We start from the raw sequence: 27,353 nt of genomic DNA on the forward strand, positions 1-27,353 counted from the left end.
AAACCAGTACAGAGATGCACGCCATCTCAGGCAGGGAAGCCATGCTCTTCCTGGCAGCATTATTCTTTTCCTTTGTTTTTTTTTTTTTTTTTTTTTTTGGCCACAAGGCTTGTGGGATCTTAGTTCCCCAACTAGATTGAACCTGGCCCTGGGCAGTGAAAGCATGGAGTCCTAACCACTGGAATTCCCCTGGCAGCATTAGTCTTACGTACCAAAGATGCCTGCCTCGTTACTAGAAGCTACGTGTACTCATACACATAAATGTTACAGCATCAAAAAAAATGGTCCCCCTAAAAGGCTGAATATAACTTGTTCTGTGCCACACCCCCTGCTCCACTGCCATCCCCAGCACCAACCTCTGTTACCTCCCCCTCCCCCGGGAGCTTCGTGGCAGCTCAGTGAGCTACTTCCTGGAACATTTATATGGTGCTGGCTAACCCAGCCCCCATCCTTGCCATCAGTCACTGCGGTGATGGTGATGTTACACACAAAGAATTCCAAGTCAAAGAGAGCTGCTGCAAGGTCATTACACCCAGAAAACGTCCTGTTTAATCACGTATTTCCTTAAAAACAAAAACACGGGTAAATTTGGGCATAATCTCCAAGGTAGGAAGAAAGCACAGAGCAGCAAAGAGAAGGATGCTTCTTTGGAGACAGAATGCCTGAGATCCTACCAGATTTCCAGCGAACTCACACTGCCCTGCCTTGGACCTGGCCCCCGTGGGTGTGCCTCATTAAAAAGTCAAAGTCTCACAGGAGAATTCCACCCAGTTAATCAGCTCCTTACCGCTGGGGTCCATGGCAGCACCCAGGAGGGGCCCAGCTCCACTCCAAAGACACTGAGCAGTGGCGGACCCTCCCCAAAGTCTGGGCTCCCAGCAGATGTTCCCACCCATCCCCTTCAGCCCCCTGCCCCCATGTTCCAAAGATGCAGGTCTGGGTCTCTCCCTTCTGCTGGTGTGACCCCAGGGAAGTGACTTGTTCACAGTCTCCCTCACCTGTGAAATGAGACAACACCTCCTTTGCAGGGACACAGTGAGGTTTAAAGAGTGTATATGTCACGGGGCCCAGTATGGAGCCTGGGACCTGGCAGAGGCTTCCAGCCTCAATAGCTCCTGCCATTTCCTCATGCCCGGATACCTGGGCATCAAACTCAACATTACACCTCCTCCAGCACCCAACCCCAGAGTCTGCCCTGCTGAGCACAGGCCATGCTGGCCAGTCCGCCTCCAACTTACTATGTGTCCTCGGGCAAGTCCCTCTCCCTCCTAGTCTCAGTTTCCCCATCTGTAAAATAAGGCTGTTGGGTTTGGATGACCTCAAAGATCCTTTGCTGCCCTGATGTCTGAATGTGCCAGTGTCCCAAAGTTACTCCTGGACCCACCACTCCTTTAACCCAGGCCAAGGCCCGCTGAGTGCAAGACTAGTGGAAGCTACAGGGAGGCGCAGGGCCACGGCTGCCACCACTGGCCCTCAGGGCTGAGCTGGGCTCGGGGCTGCTTCTCTGGGCCTGATGGGGGTGCTGGCACGTGGGTGGAGGTGATGGGGCGTGATGGCGGGAGTGGGTGTTCCTACAGGCCTGAGGTGAAGACTCCACCAGCAGATCTGCTTTCCTGAGTTGCTGGAAGAGAACAGGCTGCTTCCCACCTTGGGACCCTGGCCCCAAACACATACTCAGCTCTTGGGTTCTTGCCGCCCATGGAGGCCGCTTTGCCAGGAGAGACTAGAAAGATGGGAACGGCCACAAGAGGTGGCCCTCCAGCAGGCTGGCCGAAGTCCCTCTGGTCAATTGCTTCCTGCCTCAGCCCTTCACAAAGTGGCCAGGTGTTCTGGAGGCCACACTGGTGGCCAGAGAATTGCCTTCCATGAGCAGGAAGGGCATGACGCAGAGTCCTGGAAGCAGGGCCTGGACTCACACCCAGATTCTTCAGCAATTATCCTACAGGGTCTCCGCAGACCGAGAGCTAACGTTCAACGCGGGCCCAGAATGTACTAAGTGCTCAGTAACTGTTTCTTCCCTTCCTCCTCCTCCTTCTTCTTTTTTAAAAAATATATTTATTTTATTTTTATTTCATTTTTTGGCCGCTCCACATGCTGGACCTTAGTTCCCCGAACAGGGATCGAACCCACGACCCCTGCAGTGGAAGCGTAGAGTCTTAACCACTGGACCGCCAGGGAAGTCCCTCCCTTCTTCCTTCTAATTCAGAAGGAATCAAGAGAAAGTGCTCAAAGACATGAACACAAATAAACAATAATAGAGTCACAGAAGGAGGCACCTGAATCCCAAATCCTGAGACACACAGGGCACCAACTCACTAGGCCTCAAAATTCGGGGGGCTACCCGCCCGCGCTCTGCAGCACGTAGTGACTCTGCTCATATCACTGTCCTGTGCAGGGTCAGAGGGGGCCAACCCACACAGCTGCTCTTCTGTGCCTGGACCATCCTCCTGAGCCAGGAGGACGTTCATGGGGGGCTTCTCCTCTGCCCGTGATCTCCCTACCATCCGCCCATGCCTGGGGTCTGTTGAGATGGCTGATATCTGATAACTGCTCATTCTTTAGAGATGCTCCAAGCATCATCCTGGCAAAAAGAGGCCTCCAGGATACCACATACCTGGCCACATTCTCCTGGGCCCTACACCATTGCTCTGACAGGTTTTATCATCAAGGGCCAATAGGAAAACAGCCAAAGGAGGAAAGTCTCTGTGTTTCCTGTAAACCTGCCACGTAGACCATGGCTCTTTAAGCTGCTTCCAGCCCTAAAATAAAGATTTTCTTGTATGGGGCCAGGGATAATTCTGTCCCTAACGATCTAGTCTGCCCCCTTCTACTAAGTAATAAAAGCAAGGTGACCCAGCTGTTTCTTTTATTGCCCTGGCTGCTAGGAAGTTCCAAGCTAAGTTTTCCATCTCAAGTGCTGTATCTTTCTTTAATCTGAAATTTCTAAGAGAACTTTCCCCCCCACTTCCCCATGTACTTCTTAGTCCCTATCTTGGTTAACTGTACTTGGTACCCTGGTATCTGGACTGTCACTGTGCCCTGCCAGTTTCTTCCTGAGGTCGGTGAAACACAAACAGATAAACTGTGGTAAAGATTCAACACGGCACTGCCCCCCAACCACCACCTTGAAAGTACACACCTTCACCTCTGGAGGCTGGCGGTGACCACAGCGCCCGTCTGCCTCCCTGCTGAGTTGCAAGTCTCTGTGCCAAGGGCTCTGCTTACCTGTCATGATCCTCTGCGCCTCATAGGGCTCCATGTAGCCAGCACTCTCCCCCTTTCCTGCTTTGCTTTTCAGATCATTCTTGGCATCAAAGGGATCTGAGTAGTCATCAGCGATGGTCACCTGCAAGGAAGATGGCAAGCGTGTGAGTCCACCTGTGGCTGTCTACTTCACTTCTGTTCACAGCCAGGCTTTCTCCAACAAATATAAACTGAGCCTGTGCCAGATGAGCAAGGAGTAGGAGGCAGAGGCAGGAATCTGAGCTGGTGCCCACCCTCAGGGAACTCTGATTCTTGCAGGGGTGACAAGGGGCCCATGCTGCAGTGCTCCATCGTAAGGGAGGGGCCTGAGCCTGCATATGTAGGGTGGCTGCTCCGGGCACAGTGAAGTGAGGACAGAAGGGCATCTCAGTACAGAAGCACAGAGGCAAGAACTTGGAAGGTGTCTTCAGGGAATGTGACTTGCTCGATTTAATGGAATGGAAACAGAGGAAAGTTGGAAATGAGCTCGCAGAGAGCCTAGAAATGCTGACATGCTCCTGGAGCTGGCTGAGGCATAGAAGAGCTTGCCTAGAGATAATTATGTCCAGCGTTCCATTTTCCCCAAATCTGGAACACAACCATCCCTTGGGTAACCAGGCAACAATCTGGTGAGATCAACGCTCTGCAGAGATGACTGAGTCCCTAGACAGGCCCAGTGAAAACACCAAAGCAGCTCAGTGATGAATGGATAGACTGCCAAGGCCAGCGAGGGCCTTGGAAGCAACACATCAGAAGACCCTTCCATAACAGATGGGGAAACTGAGGTCCAGAGCGGGCACCTTGGCTGGACCCTCTGCCTCCCAGAGCCCTTCCTGGACTCCTCTCTTGTCTGTATTCCAGAAAACAGCAAAGTTCCACAACAAACAGAGCAGTCACCTGGGGCTAGGCAGTGGGGACAGCAGGGGAGTCCCCTAAGAGTGTGAGAATCTGAGTTTTGAACACTTCAAAGTTCCACATTTTCCCTGGAGAAGGGTAAAACTTCTCAGTTGGAGGCTAAGAGTAAACACAGCAACTTTTCCTCCCATTTCTTTTTTTTTTTTTTTTTTTTGCGGTACGCGGGCCTCTCACTGTTGTGGCCTCTCCCGTTGCGGAGCACAGGCTCCGGACGCGCAGGCTCAGCGGTCATGGCTCACGGGCCCAGCCGCTCCGCGGTATGTGGGATCTTCCCAGAACGGGGCACGACCCCGCGTCCCCTTCCACGGCAGGCGGACTCTCAACCACTGAGCCACCGGGGAAGCCCTCCTCCCATTTCTGACTCCCTAACCTTCAGGAGAGGCACTCTCACCAGAGGGGAAAGGACAGGAACCCGCCAAACCCGTTCCCTTTCAATGCACCCTTTGCTCCACCACAAACTCACTGTGACTTCTGCCCCTTTGGTCACACATCTGGCAAAGGGCAAGTCCTCAGCCTCCCAGCCAGGGCCACCCAGCTGCCTTTCTCGGGAGGGGGTAGGTTAGCTTTTCTCTCAACCCTTGGGGTTTCATGAATTGTTATTTAAATTGTGGGGTTAATTAGAAACCACAGGAGCCTCCACTCTCTCCCAGCTCCTGGAATGTAAAGCATTTGAGTGGCCTGTAAACCCAGGGGAAGGGAAAATCCCCCTTTGTCTGCCGGGTCATGGCAGTTTGTGGCAGCAACCCTGGCAGCAGGAGCCAGTGACCTCCAGTTGCCGGGAATGTGATGCCCGCAGCCCTGTCACTGGCGTGTGGCCGGGAGGGCCGACGGGAGGCATAGCACATAGCAGTCACTGCTCCCCTAAGAAGAGCAGGCTTATCGGTGGAAGACCCAAGGCTGGAGCGCCCGCAGTCTGAGCATGTGCAGCCCCCCTGCCACCGCTCCACTGTGGCCATGGGTCAGGCTCCAGTGCCAGCAGGGGAGCTTCCAGATGCTGACACTGTAATCGTGGCCTTTCTGGAGACTCACTGAGCTCAAATGACACCAGACAGGGAAAGATGGGGGAGAGGGAGCGCTAGGGCCCGCCATGTCTTTCATAGGACATTTCTACTCTACCACTTGCAGAACACATTAGGGAGAAAATTAGACAAGTGAACCACTGTCATACAGAACAGCTCAGATGCCAATCCAGTGCATGTAGGGTTTTGGGTCTCAGAGTTCAAGGGGCCTGAAATCTAAAGGAGAAAATGAGGAACCTGCTGTGGATGACATCTAATCTCTTTTCTCTCATCCCGGCCTTCCTTACTGTCTCTTTTCAGAATGAACACCCTCCGTCTATTCTGCAATGAAGAAGGGAGCAAATATTTCCCCAAGTAAACAAAATCACTTGAGGGGATTAGCTGGGGAGGGTGCTGGGCTGCAGTCTCTCCGTAATCTAGAAATCAACATTCCAGCTCCTCCCGGAAGTGCTCTATGATTTGCAAACACAGAGGCTAGCAGGATGTAAACCAAATCTTTGTTCGCCCTGGGATGGGAGCTCTGGGAGGCCTTTGGTTCAGCAGGCGCTATCTGTATTTTCTAATTAAAATGAGATCTGAGCGTGGGCTGTCACGGGGGCCCTCCGGCTGCCTGCCCTGCTTACTTCCGTTTCAATAAGAATTTACAAATCCTAAAACCAGGAAAAGCTCTTGGTCTCTGCTGACATATGGTTCCAGTTATACCTGCTGACAGTTGAAAATCCTTCCGTTTAAAAAAAAAAAGTTTAGAATTCTGTTAGTTTAAGAAGCAAATCGGAAGATTCCTAAAATGTATATTTAATCAATTTCCTTTCAAACTTCAAAGTGAGGTTGGTAGAGGGGAGGGAATTTGAGGTTTGAGCAACGTGAAACTCAGCAAACAATCACTGAGCTGTCTGACCTTTCACAAAATCATGTCCCGGTTTTTGGAGTAAAAATTTAACCAGGTGTTAGGAGAGTTGAGTGGGGAGTTTAACCACAGTGCCGTGCAACGTGCCACAGGCCTCAGGTGCAAGGACTGGGTAGTGTGACCCAGGGACACTGTAAGTCAGGATGGCCAGGCAGGGGGCTTGAGTGAAGGCTGTTGATTTTCTGAGTTAAAAGAAAGGAAGCGAGAGTTTGCCCAGGAGTGGGCTTGGATTCCTGGGGGGGGGGGGGGGGTTGCTTTTGCTTTGCTTTAAAATGCCCCAGTTAGCGGACAAGTCTCTTAAATCTAATTAAACAATTCAAGCAAAAGGGAGCCAGCCGGGACTCCTCCACAGGTCAGGCCACTTGGGCACATGAGAAGCCTTCCTTGATTTTGATCTTGGATTGGCAAAGACCCAACATGGCACTGAACCCTTCAGATGGTTTGCTTGCCTTACACAGGGCAGGTGCAGAGCTGAGGGGGAACCCAGGCCACTGGTCCCACCGTTCCACCATGGAGCAGAGCAGCAGAAAGATGGGCTGTCAGAGTGTGGCTACCTAACTCATAGAACACATCTTCTTTCGCTTTCTTGGCCTCCTGGCATAGGCATACCGGCCCATCTCTGAAAAATGAAGCAGGGTTATGGCTAAACCCCAGGCAGGCCTTTTCTTGCTGTCAAACAAAATTGGAGACCCCAGGTTAGCCAGTGCCCTGAAGGACTTTTACAGGCTCATAAAGCAGTGAAACTGGGAGCTGGGGGTGTGTCCTCGAGAGACCTGTTCCAACCTCCCATTTTTGTACATGGTCCATTGCAGGCCGGAGGATTCTAGAATTCCAGCACACCCAACGCCTCTCTGACAAGGCTCTGGGAGCTGGCTGCAGACTGGAGCTCCACAAGCCTCCTTTCTGCTCTGCATACACTGCTGGGTGGAACTGGTCCCTCCCTTCCAGCAGTCTGAGGCCTGGGTGTTTTTTCTTGGGGATTTAGTTTCATGATAGGAGGTAGTCTTCCAATTTATCCCCAAAGGGAAGTGGAAAGTGGGTGTCTCCACTTGGCCACATGCCCATATGCTTTAGTGAGACAGTGGCACCTGCGTTGAGAACTGGTTCCTCTCCATAGGCTCTGGGTGGAAAGGTAAATTGGTAGCGTCACTGTGAAAGATAACTTTGGGAGCGTCCATTAAAATCCAAAAATGCACATGGATTAACCCAACAATTTCACATTTCAGTATTTATTCCCAAATGTGCACAGGGAGACATGGGCAAGGATGCTTACTGGAGCAAGTAATAAGGAGAAACTGCAAGCACCTGCTATGCCCATCAATAGGGGGATTGCTAAATAAACCGTGCCAGTTTCACACTATGGGATATTATGCAGCAGGTTAAAAAAAAGAAAGTAGTCGCTCTATAGCTCTATACATAGTGCTCCGAGACATAGCTTTGGGTGGAAGAAAGCAGGCTGTAGAATGGTAAATACAAGATGATTGGGAATTCCCTGGCAGTCCAGTGGTTAGGACTCAGCGCTTTCACTTCTGGGGGCCTGGGTTCAACCCCTGGTCAAGGAACTAAGACCCCACAGGCCGAGCGGCATGGCACCCCCCCAAAAAAAAGATGATACCTATTTATGAAAATTAAACGAAAACCTGTATCTCTATTTAATAACAAAAACGTCTGGGGAGACAGACACTTCAAACTGACACCTCTGGGAGGAGGGAAGGACTGGTAGTTGGGTGATGAAAGGAAATTAAAAGGAGACTCGTATGTAATGTTAACACATTTTTCAAACAAGAAAAACTTATTAACGTACTATAAGCAAAACTAAACTTTTCCAAAGCACTCCTCTTCACAGGTTATTTTCGGTACAGTAGATAAACTGCTTCCCAAACTTGCCTGAAGATAGGAATGACACTTGTTTAAAAACAACCAGATTCCTAGCCCTAATAACTTGTATATTTTATAAGCAACCCAGGTGATTCTTATGATTAAAGTTTGGGAAAGGCTAAGTTAGAGCCAGCCCCCTCGCCCACCAATCTAAAGCTAAGCCTCCCGATACCACTCTGGAGTTCCACTTTTCCCAGATGTTTCTCAGCCTTGTTCATTAAAGTGAAGCAAGAAGTCAGTGTTCAATGCAGCTCTCTCTTGCTTTCTTCCCTGGGGGTTAACTGGAGTAAGAGACGATCCAGCATGCCTTGGTCCATCTCCAGAATCTGAGACGCAGGAGTAATGGCATCCTCTGTGCAATCCTGAGGACTGGCCCGGATTGAGCAACACGCTTGAGCAGTGTGGGAGGCAAGACCCTGACCTGCCCAGGAGGGGAGCCCCGGCCAAAGCTTGCCCTGGCCGTGAGGATGTGCAAGCCTCTCTCTTTGGAAGCACAGACCCTTTCAGAACAAGACTAGCTGGCTCTCAGCAAACTCTCCAGGAAGATTACCTGGCTCCAGGGAAGGCTGGTGGGACCGTGGAGAGAAGCCACTACTGAAATATACCGGTATCCCTGATAAAAATCACTCAAGTCTGCTAAAAAAAAAAAAAAAAAAGGGACAGGAGACGGAGTAGCCGTCACCTTCCAGGAGTGGGTGACCTGCACTGTCCCCACTGCCCCACAGGCAGTGCCCCTCCAAGCCATACAGGCACGTATGCTCTGCTGTCTGTGGGAACTGGCAGCATCGGGCTGCCCCAGCTCGGCCACTTGTGGGATGAGGCAAGACAAGTCTCCCCCACCCTGTGCTGCTCTCCTCTCCCTGGAAAGTGAAGGGGCGGCACCCCATGAGGTCCTGGGTCCTTTCCGAGCCCATGACTTCTTCCTGCTCTACTCCAAAGCAAACTGCATGTGAACAAACCTGGGAATGTTCTACATGGTCCCAGTTGGACCATTTCCTTATCAATTCACCGTTAAGACCATGCGTTAGCTTTCTTAATGGTTTGGGGGTCATGGATCTCTTTGGGAATCTGATAACTGACGAAGTGGTTGCTCCCTCCATCATGTTTATATAAGCCTGCAAAGTGTTGGGCACATCTCAGAAAGGTCAGGAGCCCCAGATAAAATGACCAAGCTCCCTCGCATTTGAGCCACTTTAGAGAACAGCTAAGAGGAGAGGTGCTCTCTCTGTCTTAGGGAGGTGATAGGTGCTGACCCTATCATAATTCAACACACCTGGCTGAAAATCCAGGCTGGTGTGTGACTGGCCTGCCGTTTGACCGTGCGGGGGGAGGGGGGCACCGTGAGGGGACTGCCTGGGACTCTGTGGGTTGGCTTGCCAGCTTGAAACCCAGGAGCCACACAGCCCTCTGGAACAGGGGCAACCCAGCCCTCTCCCCAGCTCTGGGAGTCAGGAGGGCTCCTGGAAGGTGAGCAAACAGCGTGCAGGGCATGAGATGGCAATGAGATGGCAGCAGCAGCCAGATGGCTCCATGCTTCTGCCCCCATCAGGGGACCGGCAGGCTGGAGTCCTGGTCTTCCTTTGGGACCCACTGTGACACAGGCCCTGGCAGGCCTGATGTCCCCAAGATGGAGGCTCTGTTGCCATGCCGACCAAGAGATGGCGTTAAGAAAACAGGGATCTGGGGGTCTGAAGAGAGCTCCCAGTGACCGGGGGCTGCCTGGAGAAGAGGCAGTGGACAGATGTTCTGTATAGACTGAGAACTATACAGAAGCAAACTCAGTGAGTCAGGAAGGACATCTAACAGCTAATAAAAGGACACACTGCCTGGGCGCTGGAGCGCCAGCCATTTGGGTGTCCAAGCAGAGGCTCTAAGGTGGGCGTCTGCTTTGGGTCGAGGTCAGGCAACTGGATACCACCTGTCTGTGCTCTGTTCCTTAGCGCAGCTTCGGCTGCCCCCACAGCAGAACACAGCCTTCAAGAGATCCCTGAAAGCTAACACGTAACGCCTTGGTGGGTGGCTGTTTGCAGGAACTCCACTGTGACCGAGGCGGGTGGCATTTCCACAGCCCCAAGGCTGACCAGCGGCAGCTGGGCTGCAGCAGTTGCCTGGGGCTGTGCAAAAACACAGAAAGGCGGGTGGCACCACAGAAAGGACACAGCCAAGCAGAAACAGCCGGGACAGAGAGTTCTGGACCTGAGCTGGCTCTGCTACACCCTCACTGGGTAACTCCGAGCAACCTGCTTTATCTTTTTGAGTTTGAGCAATTCATCTGTGAAACGGGGCAAAATTGCCTGCTTTCTCAACTTCACATGAATGTTGTGAAAAGCAAATAATGACATGATTTGGGGACGTGACAGTAGTTGATAAAGAACACGCTATGGTGGCCCCTTCTGGGAGCCCATGATCAAGCTGGGGTCTCTGCCCACGAGAAGCTGAACATCTAGTCGGGAAGACAGAACAAGCTGGGGTTTCTTCTCAGCTGAGAAGAAACCCCAGCTGAGGCCCCAGTGATTACACACAGAAAATTGGCTGCAATTAGGCATGACAACAGCTGTCACATTTCTCAACCACAAAAAGAAAAATGTTTGTGAATGATCCGTTTTTCCCCCTTTTATGCTTTGGGTAAGATGCACCTAGTCGGGGCACCCGGCTAAGAGGTAGAGAACCTCAGGGCTACCCTCCACGTGCTGAGACAGCAGTGTGCTCCCGGTCTATGCCTGCGTCCAGGGCTCGGAGGGGTCCACAGAACTGGGCTGTGACATACGCAGGGCTATGGGGACACCCCGCCCCATGCAGAGATACAAGCAAGCAGTCCCTGCTTCCCTCTCCCTGTCCCCGGCTTTGACCATCATAGACTAACTCTCCTTACAGGCACAGCAATAAATCATTTCCGACATGGTAAGAAAATTAATTTGGGGAAGATTAATTAGCTACCTTCCTGCATTCAGCCGAAACTCCTGGAAATCAGATGGTGGGGAGGGTGCTTTTCCACACCGACCTAGGACCAGTTCCCTTTCTCTCCCTGAAGGTCTGACTCAGTCATGCAGAGTCACCTCAAAGTTCTAGGCCCCACTTTCACGCATGGAGGTCAAGTGCTCTGCCCGCAAGGCTCCGGGGGCAGGAGCTCACAACTTCATGCTTCAGTCATTTGGGACAGTCGTCACTATTCAAGCAACCGCCATCTGTCTCTTTGTGCAGACCCTGGGTACTTTAGGGTAAATGCTTCTTTACAGACCAGCCAGTTAGCTGGCCCATGTCAGGAGGTGGTAGTCTCCACTGGTCTTTCCAGTCCTGCCCCTCCCAAGGCCACAGCTGCTTGCCTAGACACCTGCAGGCTCCAACTTGTCAGGAAAAATGCATTCCAAATTACAGCCTCCGTCAGCGCCTCTCGGGCCCTGCTCTCTCGGCCCCCCTCTCTCTCACACGCACACCCCACCCTCCCTCAGTTTCACCCCGTGGAGAAGGCTGTGGGTCACGGGTGGGAGGCTGCGGGAGCGGAGCCCAGCCTGGCCCTCTGTTTACCCCAGAACCTTGCTGTTATGTGGCAGGGACTGGCTTCTCAGCATCTCTCAAGCAGTGGGAGGTTCTTTTTTGAACTCAGAAATAGCTCTATCCTAGAACTGCTTTCAGCCAGGACCTATGGACAGAGAATTCAGTGCATCCCTCCTGAGGACAGAAGCACATGGGGTCTGCAGAGTCACTACATGTGAGGTCAAGAGCTAAAAGGGCCCTGGGAGACGGTCTAGTCCAGTGGGTTTCAAACTTTTATGTGTGTAATTTGTGCAAAGGAACCCCAATATGCTCCACTCTCCACAGCCTGAAAAGCATGAATCTACTGGGGGGCATGAGGTCTTGGGGAGGGGGGAGTGAAGGTCACTGCCAGAAACAGGTAACCAAATGCTTCCTCACTCTCAGGTCCACATGGTTTCTGCAATACCTGGATGGCTATCTAATTTCTCTCTTAAAGTCTTTCTTAAAAATTTCAGGGCAGGGCTTCCCTGGTGGCGCAGTGGTTGAGAGTCCGCCTGCCAATGCAGGGGACGCGGGTTCGTGCCCCGGTCTGGGAAGATCCCACATGCCGTGGAGCAGCTGGGCCTGTGAGCCATGGCCGCTGAGCCTGAGCGTCCGGAGCCTGTGCTCCATAACGGGAGAGGCCACAACAGTGAGAGGCCCGCGTACCGCAAAAAAAAAAAAAAAAAAAAAAAAAAAAATTTCAGGGCATATCCACCACAATTACCCCCCCAGAAAAAACACCCTAGCGCCTCTTGCAAGTACCTCCACCCAGCCCCACAGACAGCTCCCCGTGGGAGGCAGCCCCAGGCCAGGCTCAGTCCACCTGGGGTCACCCATTGGGCTTCCCCTCTTCCTCCCCTGAGTTCTGGCTCAGCACTACCCAGCCCTCCTACAAACCTCATCAACCTGCACCCACCTTCCCAGACAGTCCTTTCTTCCAAGCTTCCTGCTCAAAGGGGGACAGGTGCCCCTCCTGAGGTTTGGGGCCACTGACTAGAAAGTGCTCTCAGACCAGACCTGGGACAGGAAGGGTAAGGTCAGGATTTTCTCCTTCCCCTGGCAGGGCACTCGGTAGGAGGCTGTATCATCAGGAACAGGGAAATGGAATGGCTCTGAAAGTCAGTTACCTCTGGTGCCTCAACCTCCTTGCCTATAAAATGACAGCGGAGTGAGGATTAAATAAGCCAACCTCAGTGATGTACTTAGAACGGGCCTGGCACACGGCAAGCCCCAAGAAATGTCAGTTCCGATCATCATCATCTCAACCCATCATCCAGCATGATGGATTCCCTCCTCTAACTGAGAAGGAAACTGAGGCCTGGGGAGGGGAAGGGTCTTGTAGAGGTCACCTGGATGTCCTGTCCAGTAAGGGAATGCTCATTAGCAGGGTAACAAAACCGGCCTCCCACCAAATGCCAGCTGCATGAAAATCCAAGTCATTTGGTGACCTACATACATATTTATAGCCTGCCTGCTTCCAAAGTGGGTTTTAGATGGCTGAATTTGAGTCCTTTTTCTGTCCCATCCACCATTCCCTTCCCAAGAAAAGATCGGGAATGCCCGTGGGGCTTTCTCACAGTAACAGGAGGCTCTGTCCAATAAGAACAACTTCTCCCGTGGACTCACAGGAAAAGTATGTAAAGCAAAATGCAGAGCCCAGACGCCAAGGTCTCTCCTGAGGGTTATGGCACCTCTGAAAACCAGGCCTCCGTGCTCCACGCAGGGCCGGGAGGGAGCAGGAGTGGCCGAGCAAGGCGGCGTCTCCCACCAGCCTGTGTTCCGTGCTCAGAGCCAGGATTAAGGGGAGATGGGGCTCAGGCTGGCACAGGGCATTTCAATAACCAGCAACAGCGGTGCAGGACCCATTCTAAGAGAAGGGTCATTGTCTCCGGATGAGGCCCGTTAGGATGATTCATGCACATTTCCAACATGACAGCCTCAAGGCAGGCCAGGCCAGGCCAGAGTGTCTTTAAGTGTTTAGTGCAAGCAGCACTAAACAGCTGCCCTCCCCCAGAGTCACTGCCTTTTTATGGAGGACAAGCAGCATCGGCCATAATCACCACCACCGTATTTGAGGGTTTCCAATTATATTCAGCTTAATAGTGGGTGCTCAATAAATGGTGATTCACTTTTGAAAATAATGCCATGTTCTCGAACCCTCCAGCAACCAAGCCTCAATTAACACCTTCTCACGTGCAGTCCTCTAGGCTACAAAGCTGTCCCTGAGCCCCAAAGCACTTTTTCTTATATGTCCTTGGCACCCTCCTAATGTATGGGTAAGTTACCGAGGACAGAGCTTTACAATGTCATACCCGTCCGTAACGGTGTCAGTGGCTTGTTCAATCATAGTTACCCGTGCTCATGATGTGCCAGGTAACAAGCTCTTTGGTGGGAGGCAGGCTCTGGAGCAGGTTCCTTCCACGTGGCAGCCAGCCTCTGGGCACAGCAGGGCCCGCACAAGGTGTGCTGGGCAGGAGCAGGGGTGGGCAGGGACGTACAGGGCAACACTGGATTCAAGGACCCGAGCTTCAGTGTATCCTGGCTTCTCACCACGTGTGGAGCTCTGGGCACATCTCTTCTCTTCTCTGAGCCTGAGCTCTCCCACCTTCACTGAGAAAACATCTTCCTCCAGGGGTAGGAGGAGACTGAGTCAATGGACCAATGGATAACAAGCTGTTGGCATGGGCGAGGGCACCGGAGAACCTGAAAAGGATGCTGTTCCCACCTCTGAGATGCCACAGGCCAGGTACCTTAGTCTGGGTTCCCCCAGAGGCAGACCCTGAAGCCAGGATTCAGGTGCAAGTGGTTTATTTGGGAGCTGACACAAGGGATGGGGAAATGGGCCATGGAGGGGAAGGTAGCAGGAAAGCTGGCTGGGTAATCAAGCCAGCTACCAAGGTGGACAAACCAAAACTCCACCGAAAAGGGAAACTCTGGGAAACTGTCCACACAACCCACTGCTCAGAGTCATTTTACCAAGGGCGAGGGGGCAGCAGAGCCAGATACCAACTAACTCCCAGGAGTGACTATTGGAGGCTGTTCTTGGGCCCCGGCTTCTGGGCTGCCTCACAAGTGTGGGAAGGCTGGTTGCCCCATCCCAGGACCTGCACGAAGCTTGGGGATAGATGTAGGTACAAGCCAGCTGAAGAAGGCTGGACTGGTGAGCAGGAAGGACTTGGTGGAGGCTGACGGCATCGCTGCCTGGGTCTGGGAAGAACCTCACACCTGGTCAGTTTACTCCAGCTGAAGCAATAGGAGGGCCAATCAGATCGCCCCAGGCTCCTGTCCTACTTGGCCCCTAGCCTGCCCACGTTGCTGCTCTCCTCTGAGTTTCAGCTTCCTCATCTGCACCAAGGGAAGAAGGATCTCCCTGTTCCATCTCCCTCCCAGGGTTCTGAGCAGATAATAGCTTTGCAAAGGCAGTGGGGACTGTACAGAATCATGGAATCAGGTCGTCCCCGGAAGCCACCCTCCCTAGTGCAGGCAGAGTCCCCACACGAAGCCATGGGCCATTTTCTCCCGGGCTGAGGCCACTGTTCCAGAGAACAAGTGGGCAGCTCCCTGAACAAGCACCTGGACAAAACCAAATGGGGACCCTGATGGGCCACTAGTCCCTACAGAGGCCTGCAATGTTGCCTCACAGCTTCAGGGAGAGCCCAAGCTCCTGTCCAGCGGGTGAGCTGGTGCAGCATGTGAGCACCTGGGAAGGCCTTGAGGGGCACAGACCCCCACCATGGTGAGCCTGTGTGCGGATGGGCTGCAGCCCCCCATGACTGGCTAATGGAGCACCAGAGCACTGTGGTACCCACACATCACCCACCCTGCAGTCGAGGATGCTGGCAGCCCATGCTGGCTCCTGACTCCACAGTCAGAGTAGCCACCGGCCTATAGTGACACCTTTCCTGATATAGTCTAAAAACGACTCTCCTTTGTGCAGACATGTTTGGCTCAGGCCACGGCCAAAAGTGCAGAAGGGAGAAAATCTGACCCGGCAGCCGGGATTCGGACCCGTTCCAGGATGGGGTGAGCTGCCTGAAGATACCCCCTATGCAGCCAGCAAAAGAGGTTACAGAATCTTTATTGACTAAAAAAACCTTACTCTTGGCACTTCACCAATTGACAAAAAATCCAGTTTCAAAACAGAACTAATAGGAGGATTCAATTTTTCTAAAATATAACACCAAAAAAAAAAAGAGAGAGAGAGAGAGAAAGAAGTACATTTAAGTGCATAGAAAAAGGACTGGAAGGAAATTCAGTAAAACAAGGCAATGTGGGTGTGCACACTAGCTCCCTCCCTCTCATCACCCGCCACTCCACGAGGCTCCTCTCTGATCAAGCCCTCCAGAGCCTGGCGGGGTGGACCGGTGGACTCAGGACCACTGAGCTTTCCAGGCTCATGGACACATTTTTCCACACCCCCTCTGCTCCTGGATGTCCCACCCAGAGGTGCCAGATTTGTAAACATGTGAGTGATTTCAGACTTGCAGCTTTTGCCCTGAGAACCCCAGGGTGATGCCACAGTGCCCGAAGCTTTCAACACAGGGTGGTCTGATTGGCTCTGCCCATCCACACCTCCACGCCCAGTCCCAGCCTGGCATAAAGGGGTCCAAGTAAATGCCGAATGAGTCAATGAGCTAATGAATCAACGGAGGGTTTGTTGGGCCATTTCTCTCCAGGGGGAAGCCTGCTCCACGCCAATAAGGGGCCCCTCGTGCTTAGGGCACATTTTCACTGAAGCCACCTGCCCACTTCCTGGCTGGGCCACCAATGGGCTGCATGACCTTAGGCAGGCCAGATGACTTACTGTCCATCCTGAGTATCCTTATTTATAAAGTGGGAATAATACTAAGATGTAGCTTATTAGTTTGCTGTTAAGAATTAAGTGTCTTAAATATTTGTCAAATGCTTAGAATTGTGCACACAGCACAACGTAGGCATCAGTTAAGTGCTTAGTAAATAAAATAAGTAAATATATACATACTCGCCTAGCACATGCACCTGCACCTAGACATGCAGGTACATGCATGTCCACAAAGGCACACATGCTCCAGGAGGCCACGGACCTTGATTTGTTTTTTCCAGATATGCTGTAAGGTCAGATGTATGCCCTCTACCACAGCCAATGGGCAAAGAGAGAAGGGCTGTGGTCTGCCCTAAACCAAAAAAATCCAATGGGCAAAGTCCAGCCAGGGCACTGACCGACAGCCATGGCCGTGAACCTTGGCCTTTTGCAACAACTCAGTTATCTGCCTGGCCCAGGCTCCTGTGACAGGTGACCCCAGACCCACTGGTCCTCAGTGATGCACAACACCCCTCCCTGGAGATATGGGGCCACCAGAGCAAACACTAGCAGGTGAGATGGCAGAAGAAGCCCTGATAACCACCACCTGTCCTGCCTCCTTCCTCCAGGTTTAGAAGGGGCCTCATTTCTATAATTCCTCCCACTGGCTTCTTTCTCTAACCTCAGGCTTCCTCACAAAGGGCTGTGTGGAGAACAGAGGAAATGCTCTAAGTGGGGATTTCAGGGAGTTTCAAAGGCATAGTCCAGTGCATTTCATTTCTTGAGCTAAGTACTATAGGCTTGTATTTTTAAATGCCAGTACTTCAGGGAGTGTGACATTTATGGTGCCCAGGCCCAGCTTCATGGGCATGTGGCCTGTGAAGTCACACAGGGCTCTGCACTCGGCTTAGTGCTCTGTTGTCACCACCTTGAAATTAGTAGTACTTTTTGAACAAGGGGCCTGTGGATTCTTGTTTTGCACTAGGTGGGCCCCACACATTTTGTAGCTGATCCTGATGGTCCTCCACATCCAGAAGTTTCCATGGGGAGCTTGAGGTCCAAACTCTAATCACTTCCTCTCTCCAGCTGGGCACCATTAGCTAAGTCACACTCCCTGTCAGGACCTCAGTTTCCCCATCTGTAAAATGGGAAGAGTAAACTGGGTCCCATTCAGGGCCAGAATTCTGGATTTCAGGGACAACTGTACTTACAAAAAAGAGGAGGGGAAAAGACACAGGAATACTACAAGAAACCTAACTACCATATGTCCTCACCAACATTTTCTAAAGGAAAGAACAATAACCACAGTTAAAAGGAAATTGAGAATAAAGCGAAGTCCTTTAAAGTGAATGAATTTAGTGTCATAAAAAAACTCCCCAAGTTTTCATTTTTCTTATTCCACTGGAGATCACTATGCTTTTGAGGGAAGCACTGGACCACACGGGCATTTCAGTCCTTCCAACATTATTTTAAAAATCAAGCCTTCCAAAAAAAAAAAAAAATCAAGTCTTCCTTTGGGTTTCAATGGTGCGGTGTACATCCACTACTTAAGGGGACTGGCTTCTCCTGCCGCTCACTCCAAGAGCACATTCTAGACCACCGAGGACTGGTCTCCATGAAATGCCAACACAGTGCTTGACAGTAGCCTCATGAATCAAGCATGAAGTGGCCCTAATTATCGGAGCACATTGTAAAATCTCCTTCCAAACAAGGTCATAAATCACCTGCCACCGGAAGTGTTCTGTCCTTAAAGGGAGGCAAAGGTATCTTGAACGAGTCCCAGACTTATTAATTTCAAAAGAGCAAACTTTGATCTACTGCTGCTGTGTTAATCAAGCATCGTGGAGGCCTGGCCCCTCGCTGACAACACACCATCAGGAGACATCCCCAACCCATCATCAGCTTCCTCTTTTCACACACTTCTCTGCCAGGAAGTGAGGCCCTGCTTGACTCCCAGGGACTAACGCCTGGAGACTAGGGTCCTCTGGGGCCATGACCTGAGAACGTTAAACCAGACCCTCCTAATTTCATCCTCCTAATTACATTGTTTTCAGATAAGAAAATCGAAGCCCAGAGAGGTTTCGTAGTTTCCCCAAGGCCTCAGAGCACACAAGGTAGTGCAGGTTTCAACTCTGGCCGGCCTTCCTCCCAACTTTTGGCTCTTCTGTGCCACCCCACGGCCTGTTGCATGAGTTTCTAAAATCCTGGATTCCTTCCTGACAGCAGGAGGAAATCTCTGAAGGGAGGTCTGAAAGGAAGAAGAAGCAGCTCTGCCAATTTGGCTCAGATGTGCCAACCTGGGCAAGGGCCACCCCTGACACTCCCTCAGTCAGCTGGGTGCTGGAAGTCTCCCTTCCTCTTCCTCAGCCGCCCTGTGACTGAAAAACACCTGCAACCTGCCAGGGCCATACCTGGGGAAGCAGCCGCTTCCGCCTGCAGCTGCCGTGCTGTGTGCTCGGCTTCCAGCAATTACCTCCCTCCATCCCCTACTGCTTTCTCCTTTCTGCCCGGGATCCCACCTCCTTCTACTCCCCCCAACATGCCTCCAGAAGTAGCGCAGGCACGTCCTTACCTTAGAGGGAATGTTCTGAAGGTGTTCACAGCAGCCATGAGGCAGTGGAGAGACCCTGGGGCCCCCTCCCCACATTCCCAAACCTCTGCACACAGAAGCATCACTCAGCACAGGAGGGGAATGAGAGCCAGAAGGTGAACCTGAATCCTGGCCCGCTGCTTCGTTAACAAGAGTTAATACTTGGACAGTGCCCAACCTGCAGTAAGTTACTGTTATTCTCAAAGTTGACTGTAAGTCTCATTTCTCTCATTGTAAAGTGGGAGGGGATTTTGTGGTAGAACTGGTTCATTTTTCACCTTGTTAGGGTAAGCCAAGCAGGTTGGAGAAAACCAAGTATCCACATATGCAATGAGGACCGGAGGAACTGAAGATGTTCCCTTGTAGAGGAGATGGCCCCGGGGTCAGGGTGGCCAGCTTGAAATCCCTACAGGCCCTCACAGCCCAGAGGTGGTGATGATGGTGCCTGGATGGGGCAAGGGGTTTCCAGGAATAACTCAAAGCAGTGTTCTCCTAAGATAAAAGGGAGCACCTTTTCGTCTTTATGGGCGCTCCATCATGCCCATTTCTTAGATGGGGATAACACAGGTGACGGGGCCACCTAACTGGGGAGGGGGCCACAGACCCCAGAAGAATGTATTCCCTGGGGACATTTAAACCATCGCCCCAGCTGACCAGCCAATTGGAAAGGGCTCCAACTTGGTCCACCTGAGTGGTCCAGCCACACTTCCCCTCTCCCCACAATTCTGTCATGCCCATCCTCCGATCTGTGGGCAACAGGTTTAAACAGATGGCCCGGAGCTCCCCATCCATTCTGGGTCCCCTAAATGAAGCTGTTGTGGCGCAGTGTCGCGGGCTTAGGGACTGGCTTGGGCAGGCTGTATAGCTGCTGCTACTTTCCCTGCACCCCTGGCCAGGTGAAGTAAGGCAGGGGGGCCCTCAAAGGCTTCCCACAGCCTTTTCCACCCAAGAAAAAATTTTCTATAAAATATCGACACCCTCTCCAGAACTGCCCCCGGATTTAAGAAGGGGAGAGGTGGCTTGGGTTTTAAAGAGAAAATTGGATTCCCATTCATGAACTCCCCACACCAGGGCACCTAACAGGTAAAACGGGTTCTGCCATTGATTAATGAGCTGGGGTAATAATGGGGCTCACCCTTTGTCATTAAAAATATTAACCTCGTTCCTGGCCCAGCGATGTCATAAACCCAAGGCCCACGAGAGCTCTCTCACGACCACACTTCCCATCTGCCAGGTGAGGGGGCTGGGTGAGTGCCCCTCACCCCTGTGGGGCAAGCCAGGAAGGGACAGAGCCCTTTGGGAAGCCCACTGACACTCCACAAGGCCAACTGTGGGCAGGAAGGAGAAATAACGCCATAACTTGCCATAGATATGCAATAACCCAGGGGTCTCAGGTGCCTGAGACCTTTATTAAAGTGATGCTGTGCTCACGCGGTCTAACAGCTTCTCAAAAGCCAACCTGCCCACTGGCTGCATTGACAGTGGTGTGACCTTATGACTTCCACCACCAGGGAGGGACTGTCTCCCTCCAATCTGCACAAATCCTAGGGTCACTGGAGAATCATGTCCAGCTCTGGGCCCTGCACTTTAATTAAGAGCTGCCACCAGGATGATAAAGAGCCTGGACTTCAAGTCTCATGAGTATAATTAAAGAGACCAAGAAGTGTGTATGTTCTAGATAAGATTCAGGGGCATGTGTGCGCAGTGCAGGACGGGCAGTTAATCCTTGGAACCGGATGCAGACGTGTTCTGTGGGGTCAGAGAGGACAGAATGAGGACCAGTTGGTGGAGGTTATGGAAAGGATTTCAACTCAATTTTAGGAAGACTGTTTGATCAGACACAGCTGTTCAAAATAGAACAGGATTATTTTAGGAGGCAGTGAACTCCCTGCCACAGGGATCTCCAGGCAGAACCTGGTTGAGCCAGCAGAAGGACCTAGACTAAGATCCTCTGCCACTGGAATCTCTATGCTCCTCCTGGGATTTTTATGGTATCCCAAAGCATGGGACTGAGGGTAAGGGAGGCAGGGGTTGGTCCAACCTTATAAAAGTACACCGCCTTCTCTCACTTCCACTAAATGAATGTGCGTGGCTGTGTGCCAATAAAAGTTTATTTTAAAAAGAAAAGGCAGCAGCTGGATTTCGCCCAAGGACTGCAGTGTGCCCACCTCTGGGCTAGTCCTTCGGTTTGCAAAAGACTGTACATTAGAACCCCTGGGGAGTTTTCACAAAGCACCAATGCCTAAACTCAGGCCTCCAAATAACGTTTAAATTTAAATAACATTTAAATGGTCTAAGGTGGGGCCTGGGATCAGCGTTTTCTAAAAGCTCCCCCAGGTGATGGTACCATGCAGTCAAGACTGAGAATCACTGATCTCTAGCAGAAGAGAGGCACGTGTAATCCCACTATTATCTCACAATAATCCACAGGATTTCACAAACCCAACCCAGGGGAAGTGACTCACTCAAGGTCATACAGTGAGTCAAGAGGCAAGGAATCCCAGCCCATGAGCTTTCCCTTACACCACAGCAGCAGACACAGATGGGCTCGTGCTCCCATCTCGGAGCCTGGGATGCAGGTGCTTTTTTTTTAGCTCATGCCCCGCTGTTCCCGGAAGATAGGACCCTGCAGAAATAAATACCAAACACATTCACCTGACACACTCTAATGCATGGGACCAGGCACTCTCCCCAGACCAACCTCAATGACCTGAAAGTAAAGAGGGGAACAGAATTCCCAAAACAACTCCGTTTTTTTTTTTTTTTTTTGAGAAGCAGCATTTTGACCAAATTTTAAACAGTTTATTAGCACCTGGGAAGAACAAAAGGGGACTGTAAAAACTGTAGTTTTACAGTCCTAACTAGCACAGTCACAGGAAACTCTTTACCAATGACACCACTGAGGACCTGCCAAAATATGCCACCTGCCTGGAGCTCTGCCCACGCAGGACTGGGGCACAAGGAACCCCAAGAACCCTGGGGAATGTTGCAAGAGCTTGGCTGAGGTTGGGCGGCTACTGGCAGCAATGATCTCAACTTCTACAGTGCAAACGCGCTCAGCAGACGGGGCAAACCGAGGCATCCCTGGCCTTGCAGGAGCTCTGCAGGTGGCCAGAGAGCCTCTGAGCCCCAGACCCTCCCCTTCCACTGAGTCATGGAGTCAGTCAGGGGCTGGAGAGAACAAGGATGGGACAAGCACGATCATAATACATTAAATACTGAGACAAGTGACTATGTGCAGTTCTTTTGATGCTCCCAACAACTCCTATGGAGTAGATTCTTATGTTGTCCCCATTCTGCAGATGAAAAAACTGAGGCACCAGGTGGCTGGGTAATGTGCCCAAGGTCACCAAGGCAGTGAGTTAGAGTCAGGATTCAAACTCAGCTGCTCTGTCCCAGATTTTGGCTCTTAATGTTATGCTCAAAGGACTTGAAAGTGACTCTACTAAGGCAACTCTTCCCTGCAGAGGTGATGAAACAGACCCAGAGAGAGTAAGGGGCTGGTGTGTGGGGTCACACATGGGGGGCTGGGGCAAAACCAATTCCACGTACCACCCCTCAGAGAGCCCTCTCTTTTCGTGGAGAAGGGTCCTGCCAGCTTCTACGACACATAAGAATGGGCTCACACAAGGTGCTGAGGGCCTGCAGAACTGGAGAAAGAGCCAGTTCACAGGGCTCTTGTCTGCCAGCCTGCGTGAAGGAATGCCCGCTAGGAGACCCCATGTCACTCAGGAACTTCCTGTTCCCACCTGCGTGGTGGAGAGGGCTGTCTGCTTGTTTCCAACGTCAGCCCCTCACTGTCCCCTCACCCAACACTCAACCACAGGAGTCACCAGCCCCCAGCTTCCCCTGCCATGGCTCTCTGCCCACACTCTGCCCTCCAAGGATGCTCCCTTCTCTGGTAACTGCACGTTCAAATTCTGCCTAGGCTGCAAGGCACAGTGCTTGAGAACATGAGCTCTGGAGTTAAAGCTGAGTTCAAATCCTGGCTGTGTCACTTTGGGAAGCTTGTTCAACCTCTCTGAGCCTCAGTTTCTTCATCTATAAAGTAAGGATAATAACAGAGCCCACCTCTGTGCCTGGCAGCAGTAGGGGCTCCACTGTATTACCATCATCGTGGTTCAGCCTGCATGTACCTACCTCTGTGATCCCCCCACCCCAGCTAGAAGTGAGTTCTCCCTCCTCTAAGCCCCATAGTTCTGTCTGCACCTCCATTCAGCTTCCCTGGGCTGACTCTGGGGCAGGTCTCACGCTGGACTCTGGGACACGAGCAGAGCGAGACACTACTGCAGTCCTACAGGAGTTCCCAGGCCAGTCAGGGGGACAGACACAGACTCACAAATAGCTGTGAGGGCTAAGAAGTGATATTTCACATCCTGTGACACTCTAACAAGATTTTTTAAAAATCTGGCTCTCTTCTCACTGACTAAAGGCAGTTTCACTAACTCCTGATGAGTTGTATAAGAGTTTTAAAAAATCAGGTCAAACCACATTCAGAGAACTACAAATGGCTCCCAGAACTTCCCCGCTCCCTTACTTTACAGTCTGGATTTGGCCATCCAGGTCCCGCCCTCTCCACTTCTGCAGCCCCCTTATATGTGTGCCCAGCCCCATGCATTCCATGCACACTAGGGCTTGGATGCCGCAGAACAGGGTGGGTGCACAGGCACCAGGCTTGAAGGGACCTCCAGACTCAAGAGTCGCCTTGTTCTATTGTAAAAGCGATGGACCCAGGAGCCCCAATAACCAATACTCTTTCCACGTGCACTGTACTTTACAGTTTATAAACCCTTCCATGTCAGAATGTCACTTGCTCTTCTGAAACACCCGTGAAGTCATACTGTCGTGATTATTAAGACCTCCTAAACTGGGGTTCTAGGGCAGGGTCTATGCCTACTCATCTTTCTGGTATCTGTGTCTAACGCAGGGGCGGGCACATAATAAGGTGCTCAGTAAGTAAAAAAATGAATTTTAGGGCTTCCCTGGTGGCGCAGTGGTTGAGACTCTGCCTGCCGATGCAGGGGACACGGGTTCGTGCCCCGGTCCGGGAGGATCCCACATGCCATGGCGGAGCGGCTGGGCCCGTGAGCCATGGCCGCTGAGCCTGCGCGTCCGGAGCCTGTGCTCCGCAATGGGAGAGGCCACAACAGTGAGAGGCCCGTGTACCGCAAAAAAAAAAAAAAAAAAAAAAGTGCTCTGTCAGATGCTGCTATCAGGCCTTTAGACATCCACTCTAGTTCCCAACCAGGCAATGGGGGTCTTAAAAAATTTCAAAACTTTTTTTCTGATTTGTCATTGCATCTAAATGAGAAAACTGACAAACTGGGCTTTTTTACAAAAAAAAAAAAAAACGTGCACTTTAAATAAGCCCAAGAGAAAACCAAGTGCAAGACTTTATTACGGTTCTGGAATTACTCTGTCATCAGCCTGTTTGTGCTGCTGCAGATATCAAGGCTGCAAGATCCAAAGAAAGGGGGTCTTGGCCCCAGGGCCAAGGACTCCATCCTATTTTTGTGGCCAAGGGGCGTGTGGATGAATGGATTCCATGATTCTTGGCTCAAACCCTCGGATTTTACAACCCCCTGCCCCTCCCCCATCTACAGAGCAGAGGTCACAAAGCCACAAGGTCCCCTTGTAATGCTACTTCCTGTAGGTGCCAGTCTGGTTTTCTGAACAACCTCTTTAACTTGACCGCACAACCCGCAGTTGTCCGGAAACAGCTCTGATGTAAGAAACACCTCAGGGAAGCTCAGGCACCTCGCAAGTCCAAGACACCCCTGGCCCAGGGCCCGCCATCGACCACCCGCCCTGGTGGGGGCCATGCCCAGCGACTCAGTTCCAAAAGGCCAAGCCCTCCCCAGGGTAGCTCAGGGCTGAAGGGAGAGGGGAGAGGAGGAGGAATCCCACCAGGCGGTTCTTGACAGAAGGTCTGGCAGCCCTGCCCTGCTCTCCACAAATCCCTGGGCCACAGTCGTATTTTGAGCCAGAATGGCTCATTCGGATTCTGAGGCTGCGTTCTAAAGCTGCACCACAGACGGGAGTGTGGGTAGCGGCCTAAGCCTTGCAGAGTGATCGCTCCCAGAGGACAAGGCTTATCATCTGTCCTCAGACATTCGCAAACTGCCCCCACAGTTCTCTCCCCGGAGGCTCAGTTCCCTCAGAGAAACGCAAACAGTGGCTAAACTTCTAGGTTCAGAGGGGCAGAGAGAGCCAGGAAGGGTTGTGGTCCCACCTGGGCCACGGGCTGGCAATGTGTCTGACCCTGGGCGAGGCCCAGCCACCCTGCGGGGAAAACAGAGACCATGGTGACCTGAGGGCTGTCTCAGGTGGGAATGAGACCACGTGTGAAGCCACACAATGGCTGGCAAACCATATCACTGAAGCCGGGCTGCAGAAGGGTGGCCCCCTCAGACGTGCATTAGCGCCTACGCGGTGGAGGTGGAGGGGAGGGGCGGATGCAGCGAGGGGACCACCCGCAGGCTCCAGCCACTCTGCTAAAGGAGACGAGATATGGTCACGAGAGAGCACTGGCAGGCAGACAGGCAGGCAGGCAATGCTGGTCGGGGTCGGGTGACCTCCTGGAGAAGGTGGCGCATCTCCCGTGGGTTCAGGCGGGAGTGACTACACGCGAGGCGGGCGGATCAGCAGTAAGGTATCTGGAGGGGGGGGTGTGCAAGTGAGGGAAGGGAGAGTAAAGTGACCAGGCTACAATGCTGAAGGGGTTGTATGGGTGTGTAACGAAGACACATAGAAATGGAGTTTGGGGGTGGACTGAGGGCTCTGTTTTGGGGCTTTACTGTAAACAGAGAACGTGTTTACACACCTTTTGAAGCAGAGGCATAACATGTAGTCAGCAAGAGGAGGGGTGATGGAGTGTGCAGGGGTGGGAGGGAAATGCAGCTGTCCCAGGGAAAGGTAACAGGGTTGATTTAGAAGATACCTGCCCCACAGGTGTTTAGAGGGAAGTTAACTTCTAGAGGACCTGGCATTTGCAGGGATTGGAAGAGATGAGAGCTTAGGACATTTATCCTCACTCAGATCCTCTCTTCTCCACACTAAAAAGTCACAGCTCAGTTTCTTCCAGCCAGGGACGAAGGGTCTAAGTACATTCACCACCAGGTCCTTTGTTTTCTACACAATCGTAAATAAGCCCTTCATGCCTGATACCCAGAAAGCCCTTTTCACTAATCAGGATCCTTCATTTTACCTCTGCCCCAAAAGGCTCTATTTGAGCTGTCTTTCCCATCACCATGCACACATACAGGTGAATCCATCACGCAGCAAGGAGCTCTGTGCAGGGGAGGGGTACAGTCACAGCACCGCAAAACTACCTGTGAGGCGGGTCAGATCATCACAAGCAAGGCGCAGAAGCACGACCCACAGGTGGGGGAGGGCAGAATAGAGAGGCTGTGTCAGCGTTCTGTCAAGAGGCAAGATCTGAGCTGAACCTGCATTTGCCAGATAGGATGGAGTGCTGGGAGGGAAGACGGACACGCCAGCCTCAGGAAATGGCCATGGGCAAAGTGCATAGGGGTAAAAATTCAGTGAGTTTAGGGAAGGATGTTCTCTGGCATATCAGGAAAAGGAGACGGGGACCACCTTGTAGAAGGCCTTGAATGCCAGGTTAAAGCAACTCCACATTATTCCAAAAGGCAATGGGAAGCCACTGGAGGTTCTGAGAAGCCAAGTGACCAGATCAGAGTTGTGCTCTTACTGGAGGGACATGATGTCAGCTGTCCTCCATAACGGGGTGGTAGGTGTGGCCAGTACCAAATGCATCAAGGACAACGGGGTGGTAGGTGTGGCCAGTACTGATTGCATCAAGGACAGCAGAGGAGACAGAGTTATGGCAGGAGTCAGCCGACTGCCAAAACGTAGCTGGTCGAAGTTGGCTTGCACACGTACTTTTTTTTTTTTTTGCGGTATGCGGGCCTCTCACTGTTGTGGCCTGTGCTCCGGACACGCAGGCTCAGTGGCCATGGCTCACGGGCCCAGCCGCTCCACTGCATGTGGGATCTTCCCGGACTGGGGCACGAACCCGTGTCCCCTGCATCAGCAGGCAGACTCTCAACCACTGCGCCACCAGGGAAGCCCGCACACGTACTTTTTATAAATAGTGCTTTGGGCCTTAGTGGAAACCTCATTCTCTACCTATTTCCTTTCTCGTTCTTCAATATTCTCCCGAGCTTCTGAGTATGCATCTCATGAGGAAGTCATTAGCAGGAGCTGCAGTCTGTTCTAATTATAAAGCATGCTAGGAGTCTGCCGAGGCTGATGAGGGGATCGTGCCCACGTCTGGCCTCACAGAGGCCCCAGGGCGTTGGGCTAGAACAGACCCTGGGGTGGGACTGCCTGGGCTCAAATGCCACGTCTGTCCTGTGCTGGGTTGTTACATAAGTTACTCAAACTCCTGCGCCTCAGTCTCCACTCACTGGGGATAAGAAAAGTACCTACTGACGAGGGTTGTCGCAAGAATGACGCCAATAAGAGCTTAGCAGAGCACCT

The 27,353-nt window shown here is 52.0% G+C and overlaps 1 protein-coding gene across 1 annotated transcript in view; it reads right to left on the reverse strand.

The window, feature by feature from the left end:
- SHB (SH2 domain containing adaptor protein B) overlaps positions 1–27,353 on the reverse strand; it is a 135,398-nt gene that overhangs the window by 82,688 nt on the left and 25,357 nt on the right. The window contains exon 2 of the mRNA XM_079925465.1: positions 3,226–3,346. Coding sequence (XP_079781591.1) covers positions 3,226–3,346 — 121 coding nt within the window. The remainder of the gene's footprint in view (positions 1–3,225; positions 3,347–27,353) is intronic.

Source organism: Stenella coeruleoalba (genome assembly GCF_951394435.1).
Source record: "Stenella coeruleoalba genome assembly, chromosome: 7".
In the NCBI taxonomy this organism is placed as follows: domain Eukaryota; kingdom Metazoa; phylum Chordata; class Mammalia; order Artiodactyla; family Delphinidae; genus Stenella; species Stenella coeruleoalba.